General features: G+C 36.3%; 1 protein-coding gene across 5 annotated transcripts in view; it reads left to right on the top strand.

The window, feature by feature from the left end:
* HERC4 (HECT and RLD domain containing E3 ubiquitin protein ligase 4) overlaps positions 1–25,592 on the top strand; it is a 138,243-nt gene that overhangs the window by 89,223 nt on the left and 23,428 nt on the right. For 4 of the 5 annotated variants that reach the window (XM_032423958.1, XM_032423961.1, XM_032423963.1 and 1 more), the window contains 5 exons: positions 3,253–3,372; positions 10,959–10,982; positions 13,192–13,290; positions 14,831–14,998; positions 15,249–15,392. In XM_032423958.1, the coding sequence (XP_032279849.1) occupies positions 3,253–3,372; positions 10,959–10,982; positions 13,192–13,290; positions 14,831–14,998; positions 15,249–15,392 (555 nt within the window). The remainder of the gene's footprint in view (positions 1–3,252; positions 3,373–10,958; positions 10,983–13,191; positions 13,291–14,830; positions 14,999–15,248; positions 15,393–25,592) is intronic. The other variant, XM_032423959.1, reaches the window with a different exon arrangement.

Here is a 25,592-nt window from a genome sequence, read left to right as displayed (position 1 = left end):
TTTTTTTCTAACATGATCATTTAATGCTGTTTTCTTCTATGCCCTGTTTGACCAGCATCCCACAAATTTTGATATGTTGTGTTTTTATTTTCATTAAGTTCAAAATATTTTCCTAAAGCCTCTTGTCTTCTTGCTCCAACATCTGAATTATCTTTGAGTCTGGCTCTGTTGATTGCTGTGCCTCTAGACTTTTTTGTGTGTGGTTTCTGTTTGATTGTTTTGTTTTTCTTGTTTGCTTTTTCATATGTCTCATAATTTTTGATTGTCCATAAAATAGTAAAGGCTGAAGTAAAGAGATTTAAAGCCTATAAATGGGTACATCTCTTCTGTGTGGCTAATGTGGGGACTTAAGTCAGTCTAGTCAGGAGTTAAACTGGGATTGAGTTTTTATTTTGCTGTAGTTATCTTCATTGTACCAGAGGCCTCAGATTCCTCTAATGCTGCCTGAGATGTAGGGCAGAGGTGAAGTGTCAGTTTTTTTCTCAGTGTTTGTATTCTGCTCTGTATGCCTGCTTGATAGAGGGGTTTCTCTTCTCACTCTTGCCCCCTCCTCAGTGGTGAACTGGTCTTGCTTGTTAACTCAGTGCTTTCAAGGTTAATAGAGGAGTGGACACAGGAAATGTTCTTTGTTGTTATTGTATAGCATTGGTCTTAGGTGATTATGTATGCTTGGACCTTAAGGTGGGACTTTCTCAGAGTTTCTGATCCCTCCCTTATCAGGTCCTCTAGTCCTACTGATAGAAGATTCTAGGCTTGGGACTGTTCTTACCCCATTCCTTCTGACTATTGAGGTGAGGGTTTTTTAAACCCTCCTCCAACAATGAGGCATGGAATTTGCTTCACCTTCCTTCCTCAGTGATTTACGACTGGGCAGGGTAGCAGGCCTTTTTTTTTTTTTTTTTTTTGTCATGGTGGCAGCCAATTCCTTGCACCACTGAGAGAGACTCATGATCTTTTACCCTGTTTCCAGTCATCCTCGTGGCTACCCATTGGAGGTGTGTGGAAAAGAGTCTATGAGTGCATGCAAACTGTCTGGGGCACCTAGGGGTTTTATACTGTCAGGCTATTCCATACTCAGCCATAAGCAGTTTCTTAGAATGTTAACTAATTTCTTCTTCCCTGCTTGCTTGAAAGTGGTATCTTCTTCTTGCTTTGCCACAGGTGACCTTTTTCTAGCATTTTGTTTCTCTTTGGAACTATCTGTCAATCCTTGGGTTTCAGACTACCTGATTATCTTATGGCTTTAGCACTCTGATGGATTCAAGAGACATTTTGGGTTATTTAGAGGTGTTAACAGTTTAGAGTCCTGTGTGCTAGGATTTTCCAAATATCTTTTAGTTACTGACTTTTCGTTTAATTCCATTGTGGTCAGAGAACATACTTCATTATACCTTGGATTCCTTTAAATGTATTTATTTATTAAGACTTGTTTTGTGGTCCATGATATTTTAGTATTTTAGTGAACATTCTGTGTACAATTATTGGGTGGGATATTCTATTATGGTGAATTCAAGTTGGTTGAAATTGTTCAGATCTTTGGTGCTTGGTGGTTTCGTCTATTTTTTTCTATCAGTAATCAAGAGAGGGGTGTTAAAATTAGCAACAAATTGTGTCAATTCTCCCTTCATGTATTTTGAAGCACTGTTAATTTGGAATGTTACATGACTTCTTGACAAATCAATCCTTTTATCATTATGCTTATCAAATGTGCATTTTTTTTCTCTAGAAATGCTTGTCTTGAAGTCTACTTCTAAGAGTAGCCTCCCAGTTGCTGCTTTCTGCTGGGATGTGTTTTTTTTCCCCCAAGTCTCACCTTGTGCACTCACGGTTTGAGAGGTTAGCCAAAGCGGGGCGCCTGGATGGCTCAGTCAGTTAAGCGGCTGCCTTTGGCTCAAGTCATGATCCTGGGGTCTTGGAATGAAGCCCGGAGTGGAGTCAGACTCTTTCTCCCTCTACCTCCCCCTGCTGGTGCTTACTTGCTCGCTTGCTCTCTCTCTCTCAAACGAACAAACAAACAAATAAACATTAAAAAGAGAGGTAAAGATGTGGGAGGACTTTGCATGCTGGTTTTTTGGCTTCACCCTCTGGATTCCTTTCTGGGATTTGTATTCCTCATTGTCTGCCACATTTGCTGCCTCACTTTGTGACATCTGCCTCTTCTGTCTGGTAAAACTGCTGCTTTGTGCTTGAGCTCTTACCCCCTACTCCTGATGCTGATTTGGAAGCACTCCCTTGGGCAAAAATGTTATCACACATGCTCCTTTCAAAGATTGTGTCCTTTCCTGTTTCTGCTTACTTTTGGTTGATCTCCAGTATTTTCAAATTGTTGGGGTTTTATATATTGTCCAGAGTTTATAATTGTTACTGTCAGGAGGTTAATCTGACATAAGGAGCTCTGCTATATCCAGCACCGGAACACCTCTATGTCTCTTTTAACTTACAGCAACCCCCGCTTTTTTATCCCATTCCCTTAACTGTTTGGAGATTCCTGGCCAGTCTTCTTATGAAAGTCCTATGATCAGAATATTTTATTGTTTCTGTATGGTGATGTTTAATTTGTTCTTCTATCCCTTGTACTACCTATGAACTGGAATTTAGATCAGGAGGCTTGATTAGATTCAAGTTAAACGTTTTTCTGCTTCATAGATGATGCCTGTACTTCCTTTTGCATTATATCAGCAGGAACGTTATATTTTATTGTCTCAGTATCGGTGGTGATTGGTTTGATCACTCGGTTAAGGTAGTGCTCTTCACTGCAAAGATTTGTTTTTCCCTTTGTAATTAGTAAGTAATTTCTAGGGTGGTAATTTGTACTCTCTTCATTTTTTGTGTCCTACCCAAATGTCACCTCTTAGTTTTATTCAGATGCCAGTACAGAGTAACACTTAATAAGCATTAGCTATTATTATTACTTAATTCCTATTCCCTAAGCTGAAGTTCTTATAGATTCTAGTTTTTATATACCATAAATACTTTAATGGTACATATCTCATATTATGTGGTGGTTACAGAAATATCTTTCTTTTTTTAGTAGATTTTGAGGTACTAAATGCAGATATTCCATCTTAGACATCTTTATGTTTCACACAGCACTTAACTAACATTTTGCATATAGTAGGTACTCAGTAATTTTTTTTTTTTATAGAAAGAAAATTAGCTAAGGAATCTCAAGACTTTCTATTTAAAACATTTTTTAATCTCTGTATTGGGTACTGGTTAAACTTAATGTTGATTATACTTTTTTTTTTGTAGGTAAATGAGAAATCGGGACAGATTATACAGTATGATAAATTTTATATACATGAAGTACAAGAATTGATAGACATAAGGAATGATTATATCAACTGGGTCCAACAGCAGGCCTATGGAATGGTATGTTTCCTATTGCATCTTATGATTTCATTTTTATGTATCATTTATTCTCACAGAAAAGAAACAATTGCTTGTTTTTGAAACACCAGTTTTTTCAGAGCTTTTATTCAAAGCTTATTTTTGAAATAAAAACACATTGGGAAGGAGTAGCTACTTATTGTGCAGTATTTATAAGTAGACATTCCGCTCTTACACCAAAGCCCAGCCAACTAAAGAAAAATGCAAATGTGACATGGATTTTTACACTTGATCTTACTTAGCCAAAAGGCCGAGAAGCGATGTGACATGGACTTCTAGCTCTCACTTATTTTCCTTGAGGTTGCCTCTTAATTCTCTTATGTTGAGTATACTGGAGTCCCTGATACTGGAACTCTAGGAATGTATTACTATTGTGAGATTAGTGCCTCAGAATTACCAGAAGAGAGTTGCAGGACCATTGATTCCAGTTTTTCCCCTTTCATGTTTTTAATTTTATTTCAGAGTTTTGACATAAATCCCCATGTGTACATAATTCTTCCCGTGTGGCTAAGTCTCTAATAACTAGACACTTAATGTCCCATTAAAATAATAGCAGTCGTATAAAGCTTCATGTAGACACAGAAAATTTTAGTACAGAAATGGGTAAGCAATTAGATCTAAAACAGATTTGCTAACGATTGTAGTATACTTGAGGCCAACTTTCTCCCCCATGAAGTAGGTAATTTAAGCAATGTGTATGTAGCAGTTGTAGAAGGGCGAGTAACCTTTCACTGCTTGCTAGGCACCAGCTGCAAACTCCTTGTGGATAGGCACTCTATAATTTTATTCACCAGTACTTCTAATAGTCTTTGGAATATGTGTAGTAGGCACCAAACACAGTAGTTTTGAATGGCAGTGTGATTAGTGCATGTTAATTTTAGAATACTCTCATCTGTAGAAATCAGGTCACTTCTAGAACATCTTTTGCTCCCCTAGGTATATGCATCTTGATTGGAAGAGACTTGTTGATTTTTTTTCCCCTGGAATCATTGGGAGTCTAAGTCAAATTTGTAGCCTTTCTGTAGATTTAGGTCTACTCATTTGCTCATTCAACAAATACTGAGAATATTGAAAACCTCCAGTGACAGGCATCAATTGAGGTATTGGAAATACCGTGAGGAACCAGACAGATAAGGTCCTTGTTCTTAGGCAGTTTGTAATCTGGTGGGCAAGATGGACAATAATCCAGTAAAGCAAAAAATACTAGCTAATAATGTACACTCTATGTAGAGAATTAAAAGAATATAAGAAAGACTGTGATTGATTTCTTGCAATTGGGTAATCAGAAAAGTCCTGTCTGCTGAAGTATGGGCTATAATCTAAGTGACAAGAAGCAACCATGTAAGATCAAACCAAAGAGGATTTGAAGAAAAATGAATATCCAGTAAAAGACCTTAGGTGAGAACAAGCTTGACATGTTTGAAGGATAGGAGGAGGACAGTATGGCTAAAATACGGGAGTGGGAAGAGTTCTGGGAAAGGATCAGAGAAATGGACAGGCACCAAATCATGGAGGGTTTAGTAAATTAGGATCAAGAACTTGGATTTCATCTGATGTGTTATGGTAAGCCATCGGAGGGTCAGAATCCTGACTTTGTATATAAGCCCAGACACAGCAATGTAGGGTACCCTAGGTCTTTGAGCAGTGTTTTTGAAACTGGAGTGATATATGGACCCCTCTTAAAGTAAAACAGTTTCTAAGAAGTCCAGCATTCACTTACATTATTTATGATTGTCTTACTTAAATATGTTCAAACACTAAACTAGTTCTGAACTCCTGGTGCCTAGATTTTAAAAGAACTCTAAAACCATAACAAATTTATAAATTAATTATAAATAACACTACAAATTTAAAAAATCAAGTTAATATTAGTGTAGAGCATAATTGTTTTGATGAATCTCACCTCACAGCCTAAATAGGATGAGAAAGTAGTGTAACATAAGAGCACCTGGGTTCAAATCCCAGCTTAGAATTTACTCACTCTGTGTCCTTGAAGAAATGACTTAATTCTTTTTCTGTAAATTAGGGATAACAGTACCTACCTTTTCTAGTTACTGAGAAGATTAATTGGTATGATCAATATAAAGTGCTTAGGGCAGTTCTTGGCACATAGTTAAGTCTTGGTAAAATGATGGTTATTGCTGGCTGCCTATACACAGGCTTTGTTTGGCAATAGCCTCTATTCTGAGGTGTCTCATAACTCTGTTATCTTGCTGTCTTTCTCTATTTGAACTACAATGAAACATTTGCTTTTAGAATGAGATGTCATGCTCATTTGGCCTTCACTCATCAAGCACATCATTTATGTATGAAGTCCTAGACAGAGAGATCCTTCCTGTGTGGTGCCAATGTGATTACATTCACAACCATTGGAACTCTTGGGGTTTCATGGTAATACTGGGATTATAAATGGGTTTCCTAATTTTAGATTTTTTTTAATCAATTTTTTAAAATTCTGGTATAAAAACATTAAAATTAAAAATTCTCCCAGAGCACTCATAGACCCCTAAAATTATATCCTTCAGGGATCTGCAGCCTAGTTTGAGAAACATTATCTTAGAGAGTCATATCCTCCTGTATCACTATGAATTAGATACCTTTGCCTTCTGAATTTATATCTAGTGTGTAGGTCATAAAATACTTGTATTCTGAGCAAGTAGGACAAATCTAAATTAGCCAGTCTAATAGGATTTTTTAGTTTGTAGTAATCTTGGTGCTGTGTGGAAAAGCTGTGGTTTGTTTACTTTTAAGTTTGGCAGGCCTGTATCCAGGCTCCTCTTGGTATATAGCTGTAGTGATATCAAATTGAATTTCCTTAGGAGTTATTTCAGTGCTATTGTTTTCTGCTAAGGGGGAGTTAGTAGAAGAGTACCTTCTATTTCTAGGCTTTTCCTCTTTGCTTCTCAGAAGTTCTCTCCAGATTATGTGTTTGCTATACTTGGTAATTGCCCTCTATTACTCTGTTCTTTCAACCACAAGCTTTTCCTTTCTCTTCATTTGTAGACAGAATGAGTGAAAGCTTTTCTTTATTTAATTTGCATAGTGGGTTTAATATCACATCTTAGAAATCAAAATGTAGAACCCGTGATTTGTGTTCTTCTATACCTTTGGGAATAGAAAGCTGTCATTTACTTTGAAGAAGGTCTTTGTGCAACTCTTGTATGGTTTATTAATTTATATTACAACATTGGATTTTACAAAGCTTCTTTCTTTCAGAGAGTTCAAAGCACTTTCACATTTCACATTTACACATAACTCTAAAGACATTTTTCCTGGGGCTTTTTAATAAAATTCATACTTACATTACTAGCCTTAATGCTAAGCTAAACTATCACATTAACACTCTAAGTAAAGTTTTAAAGAATCTATCCTAAAGATAATTACATGCTATTTTGTAATGATATGGATGTGTATGTATGTGTATTTGTATACATATGTGCATATGTATATACACGTGTATACACATATATGCAAACGTATATGTACACACATGTATACCACTATTGAATAAGAGTTATAGTCTTGAAATAATTCCATTGCTTCAGTGTGGAAGCTTAAAATATTCTTTGATAAAACGTAATTACTGTGAGTTAAAAGGAGTATATGTCTATAAGTATTATATATACACACACGTATACATACATATATAAATGTATGTATATATATGAAAACTTTACATTGTTCTAAATACTGCAAGGAAATTATTTTACCTGTATTATATTTGTCTTCATGCTATAATCTTTTGAGATTTTTTTTTCCTCCATTTCTTTTCTTTCCCAGTTAAGGATTTTAAGAATCCAGCAGGTATACACTTCCCTGATCCCTAAACATTAAAAACTAATTCTGTGAAGTTCTTTGCTTTTCTTATAATATCCTTTTGTACTGCTGAGACTTCTAACTTTACCTCATCCCCTTTCATTTTCCCATCCCTTTTAACCTCTTTCTTTTTACATGTTTTTATAAAGTTTTTGCTTGAATCCTATGTAAGCTTCTCTTGTTTTTTGTTTTTCAATACTCTGATCTTGGTGTATGAAACTTTTTTTCAGTTGAATTCCTTTTGCTTTTTCTCTGTTTTTCTCCTTCTACAGTTAATCTCTTGGCAAAATAAAATGGCACATGGGTTCTCTTTCTCTTCTGCTATTTGATTTTTCTCCACTTTCTAGGTACTGTTCTCAGTTGTATATTTCCTTACCCTCTTTTAACTTTGCTTTTAAGTTGAAAATACTTCAGTGGTTGCTACTAAACTCTGCTCTTTTTTCTTCCCTTTCTTCTAATTACTGTATATACATATCATCGATATTTATTTAGTAAAAATTGACTGATTTAGAATGAAGTATAGAAAGGTATGTGCTGGGTCTGCTTGTTTGAATTACTATATGATTAATGTTACACATTTTTAAAAATACATACTTATTTCAAGAACTGTATAGCTATGTAAGGCATGTCAGATACAAGTAGATACTAGTGAAAATACTTGGTGAAATTTTTACAGTCTTTGATGCTGCATTACATATATATTTTTTTAAGTCATAAGTCTTATATATTTGATATTAGTTGTGCTGTGTATAAATCATCACTATATTTGTTCGATGGAGTTAAAGTTGTACTTTACCTATGGACAGCGCTGAGCTAGCTATGTGACATGTTCACCAGCAAACTAGAAAGATAGACTGATACAACAGTTGGGGAGACCAGCTTGGGAAAGATACATCAGTACTTTCTGGGTTTAAGTTTTGTTCTCATTAAATAAAAAGAAGAAAAGTACATTTGTGCTCCCTTGCAACTGTAATATTTCCTAGAAAAGTTCATCCTTGCTTTTTAAAGCTCTCTTAATCCTTTTTAATGGCATTAATATTTTGCTGACTAAATTCTTCGACTAACTCCTTATGCATTGGATTACCAAATTATGTTTACATATTTCCATTTCCTTCATGTTTTAGAAGTTATCTTGTTTCTATCTAGTTACCAAGACCTTTCATTTTTACTGGAATTACTTCATTAACTTCAGTATCCCCTCTTTATGCCTTCTTAGAGTAATCCTGTGTTATGTCATTATATCAAGATGACACCAGCAATGATATAATGTTTTGCCATAAGTAACTAGTTGAAACTAAAACGTGCCGAGGAGCTCCATCTTTTTGTCTGTAACCACTGGAACCATCATTAATCATTGGTGTTAAAAGCATCCTTAGTGAAGTCTCTTTTAGACCATGAGAACCTGACTTTTGAACATTGCTTCAAGCCTTTCTCACTCCAGCTTCCAGGATATTGAGTAACTAAAGTTAGGCATACCTTGACCCATTTTTAGGACTCCCATCTAAAAACAGCCAACAGGGCGCCTGGGTGGCTCAGTTGGTTAAGCGACTGCCTTCGGCTCAGGTCATGATCCTGGAGTCCCGGGATCGAGTCCCGCATCGGGCCCCCTGCTCAGCAGGGAGTCTGCTTCTCCCTCTGACCCTACCCCCTCTCGTGTTCTCTCTCTCATTCTCTCTCTCGCTCGCTCTCAAATAAATAAATAAAATCTTTAAAAATAAATAAATAAAAATTAAAAAAAATAAAAACAGCCAACAACTAGTGCTTGAGTATGTGGATTTGGAGCCAATAGTAGGTCACACATTGAATGATATGTTGAATTTTTAGTAATAGACCTTTAATTTACCTCACATGTTTTATGATAGCCTATTTCCAACCCCCACTTGACTTTTTTTCCTTTTAAAATTCTCTTGGAAATACTACTTTGACTGACTTTGACTGACTACTTTGCAACTAATATAACAACTACCTTGCAACTCTGATATTTCTCAGAAGAGTTCATCCATTGCTCTTTTAAGTATTTACCTTTTTTTCTTTTTGCATTTACCTTTTTAAAAATGTTTGAGCTTCGGGGTACCTGGGTGGCTCAGTTGTTAAGCATCTGCCTTCAGCTCAGGTCATGATCTCAGCGTCCTGGGATCGAGCCCTGCATCAGGCTCCCTGCTCAGTGGGAAGCCTGCTTCTCCAACTCCCCCTGCTTGTGTTCCTTCTCTCGCTGTGTCTCTCTCTGTCAAATAAATAAATAAAATCTTTAAAAAAAAAAAAAAAGCTTTTGTCTAAGATCCTTAACCCTTAAACTGAAATTTCTAATAATGATCTTCATCTGGTTTACCCTTTGATGCTGCTCTTCTAGACAATCATTCTACTTGATATCTATCAAATTTTCCATTTGTCCCATTATTTCCTATATCCTTTTCAGCTTACAGTCAAACTTAGGTTCTGCTTTAGTATGGTTTAGTCACACCATAAATTCTAACAATCTTACTGACTTCCCCAATTCATAATGATATGCATAGCACCTTTATCTATTTACATGTAGCAATAAAAAAATAGTGCTTATATATTGTTTTATTATTTACTTAAGAAAAAAATTAATCTCCCATGATCTAAATTGTCTTGGTATCTAGTGTAGTTATCAAGCAGGCTATAGGTAGCCAGAAAATATTGAAAGGTGTTTCTTTGCTTGTTTAGACTTTCATAGTAATAATAGCACTTTTAAAATGTCCCACAAGATATACTATAAAAGAATGTCAGATGTTCCTTTTAAGTTGGTTTCAAATTAAACTGAGTGTAATTTAAAAGGCTTTCTCTGCAGTACAGCTTCTAAATACGTTCTTGTTAACACTGACAGTGGGGGCACTTATCTAATGAAAACTTGGTACTCAATTTTTTAGAAGAAAATATTAATCAATAATTATGTTTCTCTGAATAGGATTTGTATGGAGTCATATTTTGCTTATGCTCATACTGCTTTGGTTTTATTTAGCGCAATATAGTGAGAGAACCTTAAGTCTTTGCTCATATCTTAAAGTGTCCAAAGGTACCCCCAAGGCGTGCGAGCATTTAGCATACTACAAAGTTAGAGGGAATAGTCCACACAAGACTGCCCTCACTTCTGGCACCAATTGCAATTTTGGGGGGTTCCCCACACCCACCTTTAGGTTCAATAATTGGTTTCAAGTTCTCGCAGAACTCACTGACAACTGTTACACTGATGTTTACAGTTTATTATAGGGGAAGCACACAAATTAAAATGAGTCAGTTAAAATAACTAATGGTTTAATTTTCTTCACTTTGTTTACATATAGCGTTTTAATCTACTAATGACTTTTCAAACATTTTGTCAAAATTAATCAAGTCCTGAAGTCTGGGGAATATTTTCTCCATTTTTCTAGGTGGAGTAACTGTGAGACATAAAATTACATCTTCTAGACCAAGTTTAGGTTTAGTTTTCCTATTCTACCTAAATTCTACAAATGGGGTGCTTAGTTGCTAAAGCCAAATTTCATTATGTTCAAGCCTTGATAATTTTATGGCCACAGATACATGAAACAAAGTTCCTATTTTTATAGATAGAGATACATAAGGTGCACGTGCAAAGGGTAAGTTTTGTTGTAGGTGTATTTTGGTCTACTTCATTAATTCAGTATTCTGCTGTAGCAAAATATATGAAATGCTACTTTGAATAGGAATAGTTAAATTTGGACACTAACATTGCTCTTTCATTACTGTTACATTCTGCACTGCTGTCTTAGGATGTCAACCATGGATTAACTGAGGTAAGTTTGGTGTAATGCAGTCTCATGTTCAGAGTGAGATATACTCTGTTTTGTTTTAAGTGATAGGAGAGCAAAAGGTTCCGTTTTGTGACTTTTATTTTTTTAATAAGTATATAGGAATTGTCCTATATAACATTTCAGAGGAATTTTCTGAAGAAGAATAAAACTTCTATTTTAGTTAACATTACACCTATATGATGCCCTTCAACAATATTTGTGTTAAAATAGTTTCTACCCTTCTAAAGTCTTCCAGTATAAAATTAATATGTGTCCTTTGTAATAAGAAAAGCAGACTTTTAAAATCTGACAAATGCTTACCCAGTAAGGTAAAAAATACTTTATATTACAGAACTAAAATGATTTTCAGTTTTTAAACTAATAATTGATACTCAGAATGATCATAAAGTTAAATAAACTCATATGGTCATCTTCCTCACTTTGTATAATATACTATTTTAACATATAAAGTTCTAGCACTTTAGTTTACATTATCAGCAAACCTAAGCCACCTTTTTTTTTTTAACACTTGGGATCGTTATAGTACTTCTTTTATACTTCTGTTATAGACTTTAGGTTTTATTGTTTTGTTTTGTTTTTTCCCAGCACTTGAACCAGTGAAACATTTAGAATTAACTTTATATCATAGGCCTAGTATTGTTTGCATCCTCATCTTCACATAGAAGTAGCGCATAAAATTATGAAATCATAGACTTTTGGAACCAGAAAGGACCTTAGAAATCATCTTGGTAGTTTTGAGTTTCAGAGTAGTGAAATCACTTTCTGCCATCAGTAGGTAGTGACACAAATACAGGATCAAGGTAAAAATTGTCTTATGAAAAATAGTGAAGAATGATGATTTAAGGTTAATATAACTCAGCCTGCTGAGTTCGCAAAGAGCAGTGTTGACAACAAAGAGTTGATAGTCTCATCATATTCTATACTGTTTGGGCCCTATTGAATTACTTTGTTTGTTTTCGTTAAGAGAGACTTAGGTAAAATACATTTAAAAGAAGGCATTTAGGATGGAGAAGGGCTGGAAACCATATTCAGAATGGCTGGACAAACTGGGAATGTTTACTGTGGAAGAAAGACAATTTAGAGAGAGCCTGGGGACTTGAAATATGTTAAACCGTGTATGCTTTCCTGCAATGAAGACTGAAATACAAATGAAGTAATGCATAGTAAGGTATAGAAATGTGAATTCAGACTTTAAATAAAGAGAACTTCCTAAGCACTTAAGAAGTGGGTTGTTTCATGGTGTATTGTCTTCACAGAAACTTTACAGCAGGGGGCTCTGTTTCAGGGCTGACACAAAAACATTGCCTTGTTGGGTACCTAGTAGGAATCCTCCAGCTGCCAGAATCTGTGGCTGGAAATGCATAGCTCTTTGTATTTTTCTGCATCGTTAAAATACTTAGCGATCAATCACTGCATTACTTGCTAGGATAAATGTAAAGTGATTAGTGTGTGATAATGGTAATAATAGGTCAGTTTTCTCAACTTTAAAGGTTGACAGAAAATAATACTGGTGGTGCTAATTTTGTAGGTTAAATGAATGAAAGATTGTTGGACTTATTTGTTGGCACTCTAATGACATACAATAAATATCTGTTAAATGAATGAATAATCAGATTGCTTATTATTGGCCTCAGTTGCTAGAGTAGCCCTAAAATATAAGAACTGGGTAATGTATTTAACATAGGAGCCCCCAATTTTATTTTATTTTAATTTTAATTTTTAAGAGGGAGGGAGGGAGGGGAGAGAGAGGAAAAGAGGGGGAGAGAGAGAATCTTAAGCAGGCTCCATGCGCAGCACAAAGCCTGATGTGGGGCTCGATCTCACAACCCTGAGATCATGACCTGAGCTGAAATCAAGAGTTGGATGCTTAACTGACTGAACCACCCAGGTGCCCAGGAGCCCCCAGTTTTAGAATATATTTGCAGCCTAATTCACTGAATCTTGGAATTTACAATTGTATGGACTTTGAAGTATACGATTCCCTCCTACAATTGGGGTTATTCCAGTGCCTCACCTGATTATCAGTAAAAATTCCATATTTGGAAGTAAGCAGTATGTTTTATTTATAATTCCTGAACAGCAGATAAGTGAATAAACCAAGAATGTGATCAGCTTTAAAAGAAATGACAGCACCTACAAAAAAATATATCACAAATCAATTTGTACTAATACGTTAATTTTTTATTTTTAGTTGGCAGATATCCCTGTTACAATCTGCACATACCCATTTGTATTTGACGCCCAAGCAAAAACTACTCTGTTACAAACAGATGCAGTGTTACAGATGCAGGTAAAATATAGTTTAATACAAATCTGATTTGAGAATGGTTTTTGAATTGTTTCTGTGAGGTTTTTTAAAAAGTAAATATTTGAAGTTTGCCTATAATCAGTAATCCTTGGGAACATTCTGTACCTCAGTGGTCTGGCTTTTGCAAAGTACCTTTGGTACCTTATAAAGAAGACTGTTGCATTGGTTACATGTATATTCTTATGAGGGCTACTTACATATATTTAAATGAAAATAGAATAGTTTAGCCTTTAATCATTTTATATCTAAAAAAAGGTATGAGCCTTTTTTGTTACAGAAATATGCAATTTTTGTAAACAGTTTTACTAGTTTCCTTGATAAACATTCGTTTGTTTCAAATCTTGCTTCATTATATATTCCATATTTATATACTTGGTAAAAAATGGAAGTAACTAGAGATGAGATGAAGTAAAGTAAGAGGAATTTGATCACTTGTTAGGGGGAGGATATGAAGTTTCCTTGAAGAAAGTTTTTAGTAATAAATAAGGCATTTTCCTAAGATTGGTCATCTCCTGCTCCTCCCTCTCTTTTCTTGCCCAACCTGCTCTGTTTTATGTTGAACATTTTTTTCATTTATAATGAGATTTTTTAAACTGATTTATGTTATGACTTTGAGAGCTACAGTAGATTTGCTTTATCTTTGAGCCTGTAAATTAAAAAGTTTTTGAGTTTTATTTTCTAGCATGGAGTATCAGATGGTAGAAGCTAAGGACTAAGAGAAGGATGGGAAGAAACCTTGAGCACTTAATATTCTAAAAATGCTTTAAAAAAATTATCCCCACCCCAATTTTGACAGTTATTTTCATTCCTTTAAAATAAATGCATTTAGTATTTTAAATGCCTCCAGATATTTAAAGCATAAATACTAGGGGAATTTTAGAGATGTGCTTATATCCATTTTCATCAACAGAAGAAATAAATATTTTTGTAGGGTTTATACTAACAGCTGGCGAACCAGCTTTTGGATGGTCATTGTTAAAACAATAATTGCCTCGTGCTTTTAATATATAGTATATTCCATTTTAGAACAAGAACACAGGAAAAACCATACAAAAAAAACAAAGGTTTTAGATGGTAGAGGACAAATGTTTGGTTTGTGAGCGCATGTGGTGATCACTGTACTAGATGAATTTCTATAATACTACTTAGCCAGGCTGTTCCTTATTCTCTTTAGAGGTTGTTTTAATGCTGTTTTCTTTTTCTTCTCACTCTTCATCCCTGTTATTTTTTGAGAAATAGCAGTGTTCACATTTACCATATTATATTATAGTTCCTTGCTTGTTTTAATGGTATCGTTAAGATATACTTCAGTCTAAAAACATTCAAAAGGACACTCTTTATGCTGAGAATACAGTTTTATTAAGCTTATAACTGTATTAGGTGCTCTGTGAATTCAGTAGTATAGGTAGTATTATAGGAATTATAAATATAGGATTATAATCAATAGGTAGAAGTTAGCTTACCTAGTCACATTAGTTTCTTTATAGCATCGCTATTAAGATTTTAATCTTTTGTTTTCTAGATGGCTATTGACCAGGCCCACAGACAGAATGTCTCCTCTCTTTTTCTCCCAGTGATTGAATCTGTGAATCCCTGCTTAATTCTAGTTGTACGTAGAGAAAATATTGTAGGAGATGCAATGGAAGTCCTTAGGAAAACAAAGAATATAGACTACAAAAAGCCACTCAAGGTAATTTGACATTTTCTGTTATATATATTACAGTATATGCTCAGCAATTAATAGTTTTAAAAAATTAAGAAGTTTTATATAGTAGATATGTATAAAAATTTACTGTATAAAACTTCTTAAATTTTTTAAACTATTAATTGCTGAGCATTTATTGTTAATGAATTACATGTTACGGGCTCTCGCCCTCTCTCGGCTCTCCAGCATATACTTCCGTTTCTTTACGTTCAGTGTCTGCATTATGCTGTTCCAGGTCATATTTGTTGGAGAAGATGCCGTTGATGCAGGAGGAGTACGCAAGGAGTTTTTCTTGCTCATCATGAGAGAATTGTTGGATCCTAAATACGGCATGTTTAGGTATTACGAAGATTCCAGGCTCATTTGGTTTTCTGATAAGGTGAGGTCCAGCTGTCTAAATTATTTCTAATTTAGAGATAATTTAGAATAATCTAAGAATAATTTTAGAAATATACCTATGTATGTATACCCAGATGTGTCAAGTTGACTCAGTAAATAAAAGTTATTACTGGATTCCTAACATATTCAGAGATTTGCTTTATTACAGCTTGAAAAATTAGAAACTTTTGGACTCAGAGTCATCAGAACACCTTAATACTTCTCACACATTTCAAATTAGCAAAATAAATTAAAGGAATGGTCAGCCTGAGAATGATGGTGACCTTTCCTTCTGCTGATTTAGATTTGAGGATTAGATGATAATTACCAGATTAACTTTTCCTCTCGGAAGAATTAATTTATCATTAGCAGTCATTGATTTCTCTACCTTATCATTTAGGGCAGAGGTAACTACTCAGCAAATTATAGTCCATAAGCTAAATTCTTTTCCACACATATTCTTGTAAAGAAAGTCATGTCCACTCATTTACCTGTTCATGGCTACTTTCTAGCTACAACTGGAAAAGGCAGAGTTGAGTGGTTAAGACAAAGACCCTATGATCAACAAAGCCTAAAGTATTTACCATCTGTCCCCTTACAGAAAAAGTTTGCTACCCTTGATTTACAGACTATAAATGAAATGGGGATGGTTCAGTTACAGAACGAGTTGAAAGAAATTTGAATGGACTATTTACTATCGGTTCTAAAAACCTTGATGTGTTATTTATTCATTGTTTCAGGAGGCTTGCTGTCCTTTGTCATGTTAGCAGTCATTGATCAGTGCCTAGGCTCATTAATTTATTAGGTTGCAAAAACGGTGCTACTCTTAAATTTATATTTCATTTTATTGGCTTGGATACTTCTATATAGAGAAATTTCCCTACATCTACTATTTGGTTCCTTAGTAGTATAATTCATATGGGGAAGGATTCTCTTTCTTCAGTTGCCAATTTTGCAAAAGAATGAATCTGTTCATTGGCATACTTCAGTGGTGACAATTTGTTTTTTAGTTTTGTTTTCAAATATTATTATTTATTCATGGATTTAAGTATATTTGATGTTTTTAGTCCATTGTAGTTATTATCTTTATTGATGCTCATATTATCCCATCTTTGTCTAGGGGGAGCTCTACAGGTTGGAGAGTTTTGTTTTGTTTTGTTTTTTAAGATTTTATTTATTTGAGAGAGAGCACAAGTGGGGGGGAGGGGCAGAGGGAGAAGCAGACTCCCCACTGAGCAGGGAGCCCGATGGTGGGGCTCAATCCTAGGACCCTGGGATCATGACCTGAGTCAAAGGCAGACACTTAACTGACTGAGCCACCCAGTCACCCCAGTAGGTGGACAATCTGACTGAATTACAGTCTCCTCCTTGGCTTGGTCTCTTAGGGTAGTTTGTTAATGGTGTGGCAGATGGAATTTGAGAGGGTACATAGGATGGAGGCCTGTCCTGCTAGGATCACAAAGAGTTCTGTGGGCCTTTATTCAGTTCTACAGAGAGGTAATGTTTTGAAACCAGGGGAGGGGCAGTCTTTTTTTTTTTTTTTAAAGATTTGATTTTATTTATGTGAGAGAGCACAAGAGGGGTTAGGGTCAGAGGGAGAAGCAGACTCCCCGCTGAGCAGGGAGCCCAGTGTGGGACTCAATTCAGGGTATCCGGGATCATGACCTGAGCCGAAGGCAGTCGCCCAACCAACTGAGCCACCCAGGTGCCCGGGAGGGGTAGTTTTAACAAGCTTTATCATGGATTTCTGTGAGACCTTTTCAGTTATATCTTGATTTGGCCAATGGGAGCCCTGTTGAACTTGTTCCTCTTTTGTGTACTTTTGACATGTCCCCATTTTTCCTTAGTTCTTTACATTTAGTACAACAAATGTTCCGGGCTCTTCTTGTGTTTATCCCAGCCCTTGCAGTAGCCATTTCTCCTTAAAAGCCCTGACTTCTTCAGATGCAAATGGTATTTAGAAATCGTGTTCTGGATGCTAAGTGTACTCACTACTACCAGGGAGTCATTGCTTTCAGATTCTCAGCAGACAGAAAGAACTAGGAGCTATATAACTATGTACACATCTTATGGTTTCCAGACATAAGATCATACTGATACCTCTAATTCTTTTTCTTTTTTTTTTACGATTTTATTTATTTATTGAGAGAGAACGCACGCACAAGTGGGGGGAGGGAGCAGGAGAAGCAGACCCCCTGCTGAGCAGGGAACCTGATGCAGGGCTCAATCCCAGGACTTTTATTTATTTATTTGAGAGAGAGAGAGAGAGAGAATGAGCAGGGGGAGGAGCAGAAGCAGAGGGAGAAGCAGACTCCCTGCTCAGCAGGGAGCCTGATGTGGGACTTGATCCTAGAACTCCAGGATAATGACTTGAGCCGAAGGCACCCAAGATTGTTTTGATTATTAGGGGTCTCTTGGAATTTTGTATGAATTTTACGGTTAGCTTGTCCATTTCTTCAAAAAAGGCCATTAAGGATTTGATGGAGAAGGTGTTGAATAAACGTTTTGTTCTTTTTGATGCTGTCATAAATTGAACTTTTTCAGAAATTTTATTTTTGGTTTGTTCATTGCTAGGGCATAGAAATACAGCTGCTTTTTGTATGTTGATCTTGTATCATGCAACTTTGCTGAATTCATTTATCAGTTCTAATAGGTGGTTTTGTGGATGCTTCAGGATTTTCTTTATATGAGATCATGGCATCCACAAATGAAATAGATTTAATTTTACTTCTTTCCCTCCAGTTTAAATACCTTTATTTCTTTTTCTTGCCTACTTGCCTTGGCTAGAACTTTGTCAAAACACTGTCAAATACAAGTGGTAAGAGTGGACATGCTTTTCTTGTTCCTGATCTGAGTTGGATGTTAGCTGTGGATTTTTCATAAATTCCTTTTATCAGGTTAAGGAAGTTCTCTCCTATGTCTAGTTTGTTGAGTATATTTATCATGAAAGAGAGTAAGATTTTCTCAGATGCTTTTTCTGCTTCAAGATGATTGTGTGCTTTCCTTCCTTCATTCCATTAATGTGATGTATTACATTGGTGCATTTTCTTATGTCAAGCCACCTTGTATTCTTTTTTTAATTAATTTTTTTTTTAAGATTTTATTTATTTGACAGAGCACAAGCAGGGGGAGCAGCAGGCAGAGGGAGAGGGAGAAGCAGGCTTCCCGCCGAGCAGGGCCGAAGGCAGCCGCTTAACCGACTGAGCCACCCAGGCACCCTGCCACCTTGTATTCTTGAGATAAAGCCCACTTGGTCGTGGTGTATAATCCATTTAGTTGACCTGTATTTTGTTGATGATTTTTCTATCCTTATTTATTAAGGATACTGGTCTGTAGTTTTCTTTTTGGTGTTTGTGATGCCTTTGTCTGTCTTTGGTGTCATGTTAGTTTGACCTCACAGATGAGTTAGAAAATGTTCCCTCATCTTCCATTTCTTGAAAAAGGAAAAATTGGTGTTACTTATTCTTTAAATGTTTGGTGGGATCTGGTCCTAGGCTTTTCTTTGTTGGAAGGGTTTTTTTGTTTTGTAAGATTTTATTTACTTGAAAGACAGAGAAAGAGAGCATATGCACAGGGGGAGGGGTGGAAGGAGAGGAGAGGGAATCCCATGCTGACTCCCCACTGCGCATGGAGACCCACATGGGGCTGTCCCCCAACCCTGAGATGGTGACCTGAGCCAAAACCAAGAGTTGGACGCTTAATCAGCTGAGCTACCCAGGTGCCCTTTTAGAAGGTTTTTTATTTTGAGGGGTTTTTAAAAGATTTTATTTATTTATTTGAGAGGGAGCATGAGCCGGGGGAGGGGCAGAGGGACCCCAAGATCATGACCCAAGCCAAAGGCAGACATTTAACTGACTGAGCCACCCAGGCACCCCTGGAAGTTTTTTGATGAGCGATTCAGTTTCTTGTTATAGGTTGTGTCTTAGGGGTTGGTTGGTTGGTTTGTTTTTAGATTTTCTAGTTCTTCTGGTGTCAGTTTGGTAGTTTGTATGTTTATAGGAATTTATTCATTTCATCTAGATTATCTATTTTGTTGTCATATAGTTGTTCATGGTATTCTGTTACAATCCTTTTTATTTCTGTAAGAACGATAGTAATGTCCCCACTTTCAATCCTGATTTTAGTAATGTGAGTCTTTCTTTTTTTCTTGGTCATTCTAGCTAAAGGTTTGTCAGTTTTGTTGATCTTTTAAAAGAATCAACTTTTGGTTTTGTTGCTTCTATGTATTGTTTTTCTATTCTATATTTTATTTATCTCCACTTTAGTCTTCATTGATAATCTCCCTCTACTAGCATTGGGTTTAGTTTGCTCTTCATTTTGTAGTTCCTTAAGATATAAAGTTTGGTTATTGATTTGAGATATTTTTTTCTTTTTTAATATATATGTTTATAACTATAAATTTCCCTATGAATACTGATTTCACTGTATCATATAGGTTTTTATATTGTGATACCTTCTTTGACCCATTGGTTGTTTAGGAGTGTGTTAATTTTCACATCTTTGAATTCTCCATATTTCCTTTTTTTTTTTTTTTTAAGAATTTATTTTTAAGTAATCTCTACACCCTACGTGAGGCTCAGACCCGCAACCCCGAGATCAAGAATTGCACACTCCACCAAATGAGCTAGCCAGGCGCCCTGTCTCCATATTTCTTCTGTTGTTGATTTCTAGTTTTATTCCACTGTGGTCTGAAAATATATTTTTTATGATTTTAGTCTTTTTAAATTTATTGAGACTTATTTTTTGACCTAACATATGGTCTCTCCTGGAAAATGTTCCACGTGCACTTGAGAACATGTATTCTGTTGTGGAATGGAGTGTTCTGTAGCTATCTGTTAGGTCTGGTTGTTTTATAGTATTTTTCAAGTTCTCTATTTCCTTATTGATCTTCTGTCTGATTGTTATATCTGTTATTGAAAGTGGGATATTGAAGCTTCCAACTATTATTTTAGAACTGTATCTCTCCCTTCAGTTGTGTCAGTTTTTACTTCATATATTTTAAAGCTGTATTGTTAGGTATGTAGATGTTTGTAAATGTTATATATCTTCTTCATGAATTGATGCTTTTTTTTTTTTTTTTTTTAAGATTTTATTTATTTATTTGACAGAGAGAGACACAGCGAGAGAGGGAACACAAGCAGCGGGAGTGGGAGAGGGAGAAGCAGGCTTCCCGCGGAGCAGGAAGCCCGATGTGGGGCTCGATCCCAGGACCCTGGGATCATGACCTGAGCCGGAGGCAGACGCTTAATGACTGAGCCACCCAGGCGCCCCATGAATTGATACTTTTTGATTTAAAGTCTATTTCATCTCATGGTAGTATAGCCACTCAGCTCTTTTGGCTATTATTTACATAGGATATCATTTTTTCAAACTTTCACTTTCAATCTAGTGTCTTTGGATTTAGAGTGAGGTTTATAGGCATATGCAGATCTTCCTAGACTTACAGTGGGGTTATGTTCCAGTAAACCCATTGTAAGTTGGAAATTTTATAGGTCAACATGCATTGAATACACCTAACCTATTGGACATTATAGCTTAGCCTAGCCTACATTAAACATGCTCAGAACGGGCACCTGGTTCAGTGTCTGCCTTCGGCTCAGGTCATGGTCCCAGGGTCCTGGGATTGAGCCCTGCGTTGGGCTCCCTGCTCAGTGGGGAGTCTGCTTCTCCCTCTGCCTCTGCCCCTCCCCCCAACTTGTGCTGTAGCTCTCTCTCAAATAAATAAAATCTTTAAAAAAAAAAAAATGCTCACAACACTTATATTAGCCTACTGTTGGGCAAAATCATCTAACACTAAGCCTATTTTATAACCAAATGTTGAATATCACACTTAATTTTTACTGAAAGTGAAAAATAAAATGGTTGTATGAGCACAGGGATTATAAGTGTGTTGTTTGTTTACCCTCATGATTGCAGGGCTGACTGTTGTGCTCAGCATCACAGGAGTATCTTACTGCATGTTGCTAGCCCAGGGAAAGAGCAACATTTAAAATTTGAAGTACAATTTCTACTGGTATAGTTACCACTTTTGCACCACTGTAAAATCAGAAAATCATGTCAAACATAAGTTAGGGACCGGCTGTCATTGAATAATGGTTTGTTTTTTAAAAATCCTTCTTGCTAGTCTCTGCCTTTTGATTACAGAATTTAATTCATTTACATTTCAAGCTGGGTTTTTTTAAAGATTTTATTTATTTGAGAGAGAGAGAGCGAAAGAGAGAGAGATCTGTTATTTCCTTAGTTCTTGCTCTGAGGGTTACAATTAACACCTTATATTTACAACAGTCTAGTTTGAATTAGTATCAACTCCAGTAGTATACAGAAACTCTGCTCCTAGAACAGCTCTGTTCCTTTCTTTATTATTCTCACACCTTACAGCTTTATACATTGTATAGCTTTATACATTAATGTAGATTTATAATTATTTTATACATTTGAGTTTTGAACCATATAGAGAAAATTACAAATCAAAAATACAGTAATTTTAACTTTTATATTTACCTGTATAGCTACCTTTAGAAGAGTTCTTTATTTCTTTGTATGACTTTGAGTTACTGTGTAAAGCATCCTTTCCTTTCAGCTGATGGACTTTAGCATTTCTTTTTTTTTTTGTATTTTTAAAATTTTTTATTGTTATGTTAATCACCATACGTTACATCATTAGTTTTTGATGTAGTGTTCCATGATTCATTGCTTGTGTATAACACCCACTGCTCCATGCAGAACGTGCCCTCCCCAATACCCATCACCAGGCTAACCCATTCTCCCACCCCTCTCCCCTCTAGAACCCTCAGTTTGTTTTTCAGAGTCCATCGTCTCCCCTCCGATTTCCCCCCATTCGTTCTTCCCTTCCTGCTATCTTCTTCTTCTTTTTGGACTTTAGCATTTCTTTAAGGAAGGTCTAATAGCAACAAACTCTCTGTTTTTCTTTATCTGAGATGTAAAATTCTTGATTGGCAGTTTTTTCTTTCAGCCCTTCAAATATGTCATCCCACTGCCTTTTGGCATGCATGGTTTTGAATTAGAAATCAACTGTTAGTCTCATTGAGGAGCCCGTCTATGTGATGAGTTGCTTCTCTTTTGCTGGTTTCAATACTTTTTATAATTAACTTTCAATGCTTAGATTAAAATGTGTGTGAATGTGGATCTCAGGCTTGTCATAGTTGGAGTTTGTTGAGCTGCTTGGGTGTTAGATTTATGTCTTTTATCAAATTTAGAAAGTTTTCAACCATTTCTTCAGACGTTTTTTTCTGTCTCATTTTCTCCTCTCCTTGTGGCACTCTGCTACTTGTATGATGGTACACCTGATGGTATCCCACAGGTCTCATAGGCTCTCATCATATTTCTTCATTCTTTTTTCTTGCTGTTGTCCCACAAAGTGGATAGTCTCAGCTGACCTATTTTCAAGTTTGTGGATTCTTTTTTCTGCCTGTTCAAATCTCTTATACCCCTCTAGTGAGTTTTTTGTTTCAGTTACTACTGTACTTCCCAGCTCCATAAACAAGCTTCTGCTTCTTTTCCATAATTTCTATCTCTTTATTGATATTCTCTATTTGATGAGACATTATTATTCTTTTCTCTCCCCCCCACTCCCCTGCCCCTATGGTTTCCTTTAGCTATTTGAGCGTATTTAAAACAGTTTATTTACGGGCGTTTGGGTGGTTCAGTCAGTTAAGTGTCTGCCTTCAGCTCAGGTCATGATCTCAGGGGTCCTGAGATCGAGCCCCACATCAGGGCTCCCTGATCAGCAGGGAGCCTGCTTCTCCCTCTCCCTCTGCAGCTCCCCCTGCTTGTGCTCTCTCCTTCTCTCTCAAATAAATAAATAAAATCTTTTTAAAAATAAATAAGTAAAATGAAACAGTTAAGTCTTCATCTAGAAAATCCAATGTCTGGGATTTCTCAACAATTTATAGGATTTCTTTTTCTCCTATGAATGGGCCGTATTTCTTCTTTTTTTGCATGCCTAATAAATTTTTGTTGAATACTGGGTACTTTTTTTTGTGTTTGACATTTTTTGTTCCCCCCTCCGCCACAGTACCAGTTATTCCTCCAGGTTTCTTTTATTTCTTTTTTATCTTTTTCTTCTGATCCTTGACTTTTTATTCACATTTAAGAATATGACACTGGGGCGCCTGGGTGGCTCAGTTGGTTAAGCAACTGCCTTCGGCTCAGGTCATGATTCTGGAGTCCCGGGATCAAGTCCCGCATTGGGCTCCCTGCTCAGCGGGGGGTCTGCTTCTCCCTCTGACCCTTCCCCTCTCATGCTCTCTGTCTCCCATTCTCTCTCTCAGATAAATAAATAAAAAATCTTTAAAAAAAAGAGTATGACACTAGAAAGCTACTTAGTTTGGGCATACACATTTTTTTCTTTTTTTTCCCAAGTAGGCTCCATGTCCAGTGTGGAACCCAACACAGTGCTTGAACTCAGAACCCTAAGATAAGAGTCAGACACTTAATTGACTGAGCCACCCAGGTGCCCCTGGGAAAACACATTTATGATTTAAAGTCCTTATTCATAGAGTGATTAGGTATGGGCATTTCAAGGGGGAACCGTCATATGTCAACGTATATAGTTTTTCACTCTTTGGGTTTTTTTACTCTTTGACTGCCAGTGTTCTAGTAGTGTTCTGAACACTGGAAAGGGAAGCTAGGATTCTCATTGTTAACTATATACACCTTCATTTGATCGTCTTGTATTTTTGTATTTATTTTATGTTTTAAGTTTTTAAATTATGTTTTTAATTGAAGTATAATTGACCTTCAGTATTACATTAGTTTCAGGTATGTAACATTAGTGATTTAGCATGTATATACAGTACTCAGTGCTCACCGTGATAAGTGTAGTTACCATCTGTCACTGTACAGAGTTATTAAAATATTATTGACTATATTCTGTATGCTGCAATTTATATCCCTGTGACTTATTTATTTTATAACTGGAAGTTTGTACTCTTAATCCCCTTGAACACTTTGATCCCTTTGTGGTTTTTTTTGTTTTCTTTGTTTTTAACATTTTATATATTTATTTGACAGAGACACAGCGAGAGAGGGAACACAAGCAGGGGGAGTAGGAGAGGGAGAAGCAGGCTTCCCACTGAGCAGGGAGCCCGATGCGGGGCTCGATCCCAGGACCCTGAGATCATGACCTGAGCCGAAGGCAGATGCTTAAAGACTGAGCCACCCAGGCGCCCCTCCAGTGGTCAAATTAATCTTTTTCCTCTGTGATGTCCTATACTGCATTTAAGTTTAGAAAGTCCTTCTTAAATGGGGCAGATTGAATAATGTGTTAATCCATCTTCCTCCTGAAATCCCTCTAAATGAGAATAAAGGAATAAAAATGATAATAAACCCACAAGAAAAAAAAGTATAGGGGATTGTTTTAATATCACTGAAGAGATGTTAATATTTTAAAATATGAAAAGTAGACAGATGGCTGGTACCTGATTCAGTAAAGCAGAAGAAACTGAAACAGTAGCTTAAGAGAAAAGCCAATGAGAAACAGGCTAATTTGTATTTCAGGCTGAGGAACTGGAAGTACCAAAAAATACCTTTAAAGTCTAGTAGCTAAGCTAGCTCAGCTGTTAAGACATTAAGACTCTGAAAGTCAGAGGTACTCAAGTAAGGTTGAAAATAGGATGAGTGGTAAAAGTCCCTTGCTTTTCTGGAAAGGATGAGCCAAAGTGGCTCTGGATTCTCAAGCAGGTGATATATTAAAACAAAGGGATTGGGGCTCCAGGGTGGCTCAGTCGTTAAGTGTCTCACTTCGGCTCAGGTCATGGTCCCAGGGTCCTAGGATCGAGTCCCGCATTGGGCTCCCTGCTCGGTGGGAAGCCTGCTTCTCCCTCTCTCACTCCCCCTGCTTGTGTTCCCTCTCTCGCTGTCTCTCTATCAAATAAATAAAAATTTTAAAAAAATAAAAAAAATTTTGACCACTGGAAAAAAATGTGACATTTATGCATGACAAAAGTAAGATTATTAAAAAGCATATAGCAGGGCGCCTGGGTGGCTCAGTTGGTTAAGCAACTGCCTTCGGCTCAGGTCATGATCCTGGAGTCCCTGGATCGAGTCCCGCATCGGGCTCCCTGCTCGGCAGGGAGTCTGCTTCTCCCTCTGACCCTCCTCCCTCTCATGCTCTCTGTCTCTCATTCTCTCTCTCTCAAATAAATAAATAAAATCTTTAAAAAAAAAAAAAAAAAAAAAG

Source organism: Phoca vitulina, unplaced genomic scaffold, assembly GCF_004348235.1.
Source record: "Phoca vitulina isolate PV1807 unplaced genomic scaffold, GSC_HSeal_1.0 scaffold29, whole genome shotgun sequence".
NCBI classification, from domain to species: domain Eukaryota; kingdom Metazoa; phylum Chordata; class Mammalia; order Carnivora; family Phocidae; genus Phoca; species Phoca vitulina.
This window is presented reverse-complemented; position numbering and strand designations above follow the sequence as displayed.